This window comes from Melozone crissalis, unplaced genomic scaffold (genome assembly GCF_028551555.1).
Source record: "Melozone crissalis strain CALT ecotype California unplaced genomic scaffold, PUWL_Pcris_2 ptg000710l_1, whole genome shotgun sequence".
Lineage (NCBI taxonomy): Eukaryota > Metazoa > Chordata > Aves > Passeriformes > Passerellidae > Melozone > Melozone crissalis.
Genome location: NW_026536368.1, coordinates 12906 through 20289, shown reverse-complemented (window position 1 = coordinate 20289; position 7384 = coordinate 12906). Strand labels below are relative to the sequence as shown.

Genomic DNA, 7384 nt, shown 5'->3' with positions numbered 1-7384 from the left:
CACCTAGGCGGTGTCGGTGCCCTCCTGTCCCTCCTCACCTACAGCGTGTCGGTGCCCTCCTGTCCCTGCTCACCTACACCGTGTCGGTGCCCTCCTGTCCCTGCTCACCTACACGGTGTCGGTGCCCTCCTGTCCCTGCTCACCTACACGGTGTCGGTGCCCTCCTGTCCCTGCTCACCTACACCGTGTCGGTGCCCTCCTGTCCCTGCTCACCTAGGCCGTGTCGGTGCCGTCCCAGGCGCGGCGGGCGCGTACACCGAGCTGTAGCCGCGGTGCGTGCGGGGGCAGAAGCGCCGCGTGTGCGCCCGGTCGCGCGTGGCGCCGCACTGCGGGCACACGTAGCTGCGCAGCACCGGGCACCGCACGCGGCCCCGCGCGTCCCGCAGGCTGTGGCTCCGGTACACGCCCGGCGACTCGCCGTTGTGCCGGCAGAACGAGCAGGGCGCGGCGGCCGGGCGCGGGGCTGGGACCGCGGCTGGGGCTGGCTCGGTGAGTGGAGGTGGTCCCACTGGTGGAGCTGGTCTGGCACGTGGAGCTGGTTCCATGCATGGAGATGGTCCCACTGGTGGAGATGGTCTGGCATGTTTAGATGGGTCGGTGAGTGGCGCTGGTCGCACTGGTGGAGCTGGTCTGGCACGTGGAGCTGGTTCCATGCATGGAGATGGTCCCACTGGTGGAGCTGGGTCGGTGAATGGAGATGGTCCCACTGGTGGAGCTGACCCGACATGTGGAGCTCTTCTGGCACATGGAGCTGGTTCAGTGTATGGAGCTGGTCCTACATGTGGAGATGGTCCCATACATGGAGATGGTCCCACTGGTGGAGCTGGGTCGGTGAATGGAGATGGTCGCACTGGTGGAGCTGGTCTGGCACGTGGAGCTGGTTCCATGCATGGAGATGGTCCCACTGGTGGAGCTGGGCTGGCACATGGAGCTGATTTGGCACATGGAGCTGGTCCTACGTGTGGAGATGGTCCCATAGCTGGAGCTGACCCGACACGTGGAGCTGGTCTGGCACGTGAAGCTGGTTCAGTGAATGGAGATGGTCCCACTGGTGGAGCTGGTCTGGCACTTGGAGTTGGCCCAGAGCACGGAGCTGGTTCAGTGTGTGGAGATGGTCCAACCAGTGGAGCTGGCCTGGCACATGGAGCTGGTTCGGTCCACAGAGATGGTCCCACTGGTGGAGCTAGTTCAGCATGTGGAGCTGGCTTGGTGCATGGAGCTGGCCCAGCAGATGGAGCTGGTCCGGGACGTGGAGCTGGTCCCATAGGTGGAGCTGACCTGACATGTGGAGCTGCCCCGGCACATGGAGCTGACCCCACAGACGGAGCTGACCCCACAGATGGAGCTGACCCCACACGTGGAGCTGACCCCACACGTGGAGCTGACCCCACAGATGGAGCTAACCCCACAGATGGAGCTGACCCCACAGATGGAGCTGGCCCCACAGATGGAGCTGACCCCACAGATGGAGCTGGCCCCACAGATGGAGCTGGCCCCACACGTGGAGCTGACCCCACAGATGGAGCTGACCCCACAGATGGAGCTGACCCCACACGTGGAGCTGACCCCACAGATGGAGCTAACCCCACAGATGGAGCTGGCCCCACAGATGGAGCTGACCCCACACGTGGAGCTGACCCCACAGATGGAGCTGGCCCCACAGATGGAGCTGACCCCACAGATGGAGCTGGCCCCACAGATGGAGCTGGCCCCACACGTGGAGCTGACCCCACAGATGGAGCTGGCCCCACAGATGGAGCTGACCCCACACGTGGAGCTGGCCCCACAGATGGAGCCGGCCCCACACGTGGAGCTGCCCCACCCTGCGGAGCTGCCCCGCCCCTGGCAGCCAGAGCCCCCGTTGTCCCCGAGCTGTCCCCACGTCCCCCGGGCTCGCGGAGCAGCGCGGCCACGGCGGCCGCCAGCCCCAGGTAATCCCTCCACACGTCAAAGTGACCCCGCACGGCCACCCCAGTGCCACCGGCGCCACCAGCGCCACCAGCGCCACCAGCGCCACCGGCGCCACCAGCGCCACCAGCGCCACCAGCACCACCAGCGCCACCAGCGCCACCAGCGCCACCAGCACCACCAGCGCCACCAGTGCCACCAGCGCCGCGCGGCCTGGGACACCACAGCGTGCTCGGTGGCACTTGTGGCGTGGCGTTGTCACCTGTGCTGTCACCTCTGCTGTCACCCCTGCTGCCACCCCTGCTGTCCCCTCCGGTGTCACCCCCATGGCGCGGGGCTGGAGGTGGCTCCCGGTTCCAGCCGTTCCCGGTGTCCCCAGTTGTGGGGGGCCGTGGGGCTGGGCCGGCCAGCGCTGCTGCTGCTGCTGTGGGGCCGGACACCCCAGCGCTCCGGCCCGGTGCTCCCGGTGCTCCCAATGTCTCCGGTGCTCCGGTACCGGTACCGGTGTCTTCGGTGCTCCCGGTGCTCCCGGTGCTCCCAATGTCTCCGGTGCTCCGGTACCGGTACCGGTGTCTTCGGTGCTCCCGGTGCTCCCGGTTCCTCCGGTTCTCCTGGCGTGGTGTGGAGCTGGACACCCCAGCGCTCTGGCCCGGTGCTCCCGGTGCTCCCAATGTCTCCGGTGCTCCGGTACCGGTACCGGTGTCTTCGGTGCTCCCGGTGCTCCCGGTGCTCCCAATGTCTCCGGTGCTCCGGTACCGGTACCGGTGTCTTCGGTGCTCCCGGTGCTCCCGGTTCCTCCGGTTCTCCTGGCGTGGTGTGGAGCTGGACACCCCAGCGCTCTGGCCCGGTGCTCCCAGTACCGGTGCCTCCAGTGCTCCCAGTGTCTCCGGTGCTCCCAGTGCTCTGGTACCGGTCCCGGTGCTGCCGGTGTCCCCAGTTCTCCCGGTGTGGCCTGGAGCTGGACACCCCAGCGCTCTGGCCCGGTGCTCCCGGTGCTCCCGGTGCTCCCAGTACGGATGGCTCCCGGTGCTCCGGTGCTGGTCCTGGTGTCTCCGGTGCTCCCGGTGCTCCCAGTCCTGGTGCTCCCAGTGCTGCCGGTGCTCCGGTCCCGGTGCTCCCAGTGCTCCCAAGTGCTTCAGTACCGGTCCCGGTGCTCCCAGTGCCCCGGTACCTGTCCCGGTGTCCCCGGTGCCCCCGGTGATCCGGTACCGGTATCACCACGGCTCCCAGTGCTCCCAGTCCCGGTGCTCCCGGTGCTCCGGTACCGGTCCCAGTGTCCCCGGTACTCCCAGTCCCGGTGCTCCCAGTGCCCCGGTACCTGTCCCGGTGCTCCCGGTGCTCCCGGTGCTCCGGTGCCGGTCCCGGTGCCCCCGGTGCCCCCGGTGCCCCGGTCGGGCCTAGCGGCCTCTCCTGCGCGTGAGAGGGCGGGGCCGCCCCTCGTGGCCTTGGGGCGATTTGGGGTCAATCACCGCGATTTCGGTGATCGCTGCCATGAACGGCGATACGCGACACACGATAAGCGATAAGCGATGAGCGACACGCGATAAGCGATAAGCGATGAGCGATAAGCGATGAGCGATAAGCGCTGCCCGGCGCCGGGCCGGGAATGCCCCGGGAACGGTTTTGGGGCAAAATCGCCGCGTTTTGGGTGTTTCGGGGAATTCCCGGCGGGGATTTGTGGGGTTGGGAAATTCCTGCCCGGGGAGGGGCGGCCCGAAATCATCGGGGCACGGAATGGCCCGAAAAGCGGCGCTTTCACCCCAAAATCAGCGGGGCACGGAATGGCCCCAAAAGCGGCGCTTTCACCCCAAAATCAGCGGGGCACGGAATGGCCCCAAAAGCGGCGCTTTCACCCCAAAATCAGCGAGGGGATTCACTGGAAGGCCGGGGGATCCCACACCGGCAGGATCCGGGGTCTGTTTCTGTTCTTTTAGGAATCCAAAATCGTGGATTTTGGGATCTCTTCTCCCCCAGGATCTGTTCCTGTTCTGGATTTTTGGGATCTGTTCCCATCCAGGATCCCCAGGGCCCCCAAAGGAACAGGAAAAAATAAAACCCTTTTGGGGTGAAAAATGGAGGAAAAAGAAAAAAAAAAAACACCAAAGGGGTCCTTGCCCCGCTGAATCCCAAATCCTCCAGATTTGACCCCAAAGCTGCTCCTGTCCTGGGTGGGGAAAATGTGAGACCCCCCTGGTGTGGGTGGGATGTCCCCAAATGTCCCCAGATGTCCCCAGATGTCACCAGGTGTCTCTCAGGTGTCCCCAGGATGTCCCTGGGGTGTCCCCAGGTGTCTCCAAATGTCCCCAAGTGTCCCCAGGATGTCCCCAGGTGTCCCTGCGATGTCCCCAGGTGTGTGTGGGATGTCCCCAAATGTCCCCAGATGTCCCTCAGGTGTCCCCAAGTGTCCCCAGATGTCCCCCAGTTGTTCCCAGATGTTCCTGGGATGTCCCTCAGGTGTGCCCAGGTGTGTTTGGGATGTCCCCAGATGTCCCCAGATGTCCCCAAACGTCCCCAGGTGTCCCCAGGTGTCCCCAGGCTCTGTTTTGGGGGCGTGGCCCAGATAATCCCGTATGCCCCGCCCACATCCCCGCCCACTCCTAATCCTCATCGCTGATTGGCCGCCACCCTCCCCGCATCCCCCGCGCGGCCACGCCTCCTTTGATTCACCGGTCCCGCCCCTTTCACTCCCCGGCCCCGCCCCTCCCAGCCCCGCCCCGCCCATTTAAAGGCACCGCAGCCCCTTTAACCCCTGCGCGCCCACCCGGGGGGGCTCGGGGAGGGCAGGGGGGGTCTGCGGATGGATGGAGACCCCCGAGTCCCCCCCCAAAAAACCGCAGCGACGCCCCTCCGAAATATCTGGGGAGGGGGGCACGGTGTGAGCGGGGAAACTGAGGCACGGAATGCTGGGGAGGGCTTGGGGGTCCCGGGGGGGTCCTGGGGGGGGGGGTCCTGAGGGGGTCCCGGTGGTCCCGAGGGTTCCCAAACCCCCCCGGTCCGGTCCGGCCCCTCAAGTCGGGGCTTGAATGAGGGGGGGACGGGGGGGGAGACGGGGAGGGTGATTCCTCCCCCCCCAAAGGATTTTTTGGGGGGGTCTGCGGGGGTTGGGGGGTGTCGGAATTCGGGGGCCGGGGGGGGGGGGGGGGGGGGGGGTGGCAGTGAAAGCGCCTTTGTCCGGACCCGCCGGTCCCAGCCCCGGGTGAGTCACGGCCGCGTGGTTCGGGACTGAGTCACCCCCCCCGGAACCCCCCCGGGACACCCCCGGGACACCCCCGGGACACCCGGACACCCCCGAACCCCCCCGGGACACCCCCGGGCCCCCCCGAACCCCCCCGAACCCTCCCAGGGACTCCCGAACACCCCCGGGCTCCCCCGAACCCTCCCGGAACCCCCCCGGGACACCCCCGGGCTCCCCCGGACCCCCCCGGGGACACCCGAACCCCTCCGAAGCCCCCTGGATCCCCCCGAACCCACCCGAACACCCCCGGGGACACCCGAACCCCTCCGAAGCCCCCTGGATCCCCCCGAACCCACCCGAACACCCCCGGGGACACCCGAACCCCTCCGAAGCCCCCTGGATCCCCCCGAACCCACCCGAACACCCCCGAACACTCCCGAATCCCACCCGAACCCCACCGGGGACTCCCGAACACACCCGGGGACTCCCGAACGCCCCCGAACCCTTCCAAACCCTCCCGAACCCTCCCGAATCCCACCCGAACCCTCCCGAATCCCCCCCTGGAACCCCGAATCCCACGCGGACCCTCCCGGACCCCTCCAGACCCCGCTGGACACCCCCAAACCCACCCGAACCCCTCCGGACCGTCCTGGACACCCCCGGGACCCCCTCGGACACCCCCGGACCCTCCCGGATCCCCCCGGACCCCCACCTGGATCGGGACCCCCCGGGACCCCTCAACTGGGGACATCTGGGGGGGTTAAAAATTAAATTTTTTTATTTTAATTTGGGGGGGGGAAAGGAGGATTTGGGGGTGGGGTGGTCCCGGGACCCTCCCCCCAACCGGGGCGAGACCCCCCCCTTGGGGATATCTGGGGGGGGTTAAACGCAAAAATCTGGGGGGAAAAATGCGGATTTGGGGGTGCGAAATGGATTGGGGGGGGGGAGTTCCGGGACCCTCCCCCAAAACCGGGGACACCCCGGGGACACCCTGGGGACCCCCCACTTTGGGGACCCCCCGGTGCCGCCCCCCGGCCCCGCCCGGTGCCGGTGCCGGTGAGTCACGGCCGTGACTCAGCCCCGCCAAAACAGCGGCGCCGCCGCGGCAACGGGGGAGCGGCACGGGGGGACCCCGCGTTACACCGGGACCCCCGACCCGTACTGGGGACCCCCGACCCGTATTGGGGACCCTCAACCTGTGTTGGGGACCACGGACTTGTATTGGGGACACTTTGAGCCATTTTGGGGACCCCCGACTCGTATTGGGGACCACTGAGCCATACTGGGGACCTTCAACCTGTATTGGAGACCCCCGACTCGTATTGGGGACCACTGACTCATATTGGGGACCCCCGACTCATATTGGGGACCCCCGACTCGTATTGGGGACCACTGACTCATATTGGGGACCCCCGAATCATACTGGGGACCCCCGACTCGTATTGGGGACCACTGAGCCATATTGGGGACCCTCAACCTGTATTGGAGACCCCCGACTCGTATTGGGGACCACTGACTCATATTGGGGACCCCCGACTCATATTGGGGACCCCCGACTCGTATTGGGGACCGCTGATGCATAGTGGGGACCACCAACCTGTACTGGGGACACTTCGAGCCATACTGGGGACCCCCGACCCATACTGGGGACCCCTGACTCATATTGGGGATAGCTGACTCATATTGGGGACCCCTGACCCATATTGGGGACCCCCGACCCGTACTGGGGACACTTTGAGTTGTACTGGGGACACTTCAAGCCATAGTGGGGACCCCTGACTCATATTGGGGACCCCCGAGCCATATTTGGGGGGGCTGTGCCATGCTGTTCCGTGCCAGTGTCACCCGTGTCGCTGCCGTGCCGTGCTGTGCCAGTGTCACCCGTGTCTGTGACACCCCTGTCAGTGCCATGCCATTCTGTGCCATGCCGTGCTGTGCCATGCCAGTGTCAGTGCCGTGCCGTGCCGTGCCTGGGCCGTGCTGCCATTCCGTGCCAGTGTCACCCCTGTCAGTGCCCTGCCATCCTGTGCCATTCCATTCTGTGCCATTCCGTGCCGTGCCGTGCCAGTGTCGCCCCTGTCAGTGCCCTGCCATGCCTGCCATTCCGTGCCATGCCTGCCATGCCCTGCCCTGCCATTCCGTGCCATGCCTGCCATTCTGTGCCACTCCATCCCATTCCATTCCGTTCCATTCCCTGCCATTCCATTCCGTGCCGTGCCGTGCCAGTGTCACCCCTGCCATCCCTGCCCTGCCATTCCGTGCCATGCCTGCCATTCTGTGCCATCCCATCCCATCCCGTCC

The 7384-nt window shown here is 66.6% G+C and overlaps 1 protein-coding gene across 1 annotated transcript; it reads right to left on the bottom strand.

The window, feature by feature from the left end:
• Positions 1–209: 209 nt before the first annotated feature.
• On the bottom strand, positions 210–2236 carry LOC128950544 (nanos homolog 3-like). The gene is made up of 4 exons (XM_054295412.1): positions 2000–2236; positions 1883–1952; positions 872–979; positions 210–463 (listed from the first exon to the last, which is right to left on the bottom strand). Exons 1-4 carry the CDS (start codon positions 2234–2236, stop codon positions 210–212), a joined length of 669 nt encoding a protein of 222 aa, XP_054151387.1.
• Positions 2237–7384: the final 5148 nt, after the last annotated feature.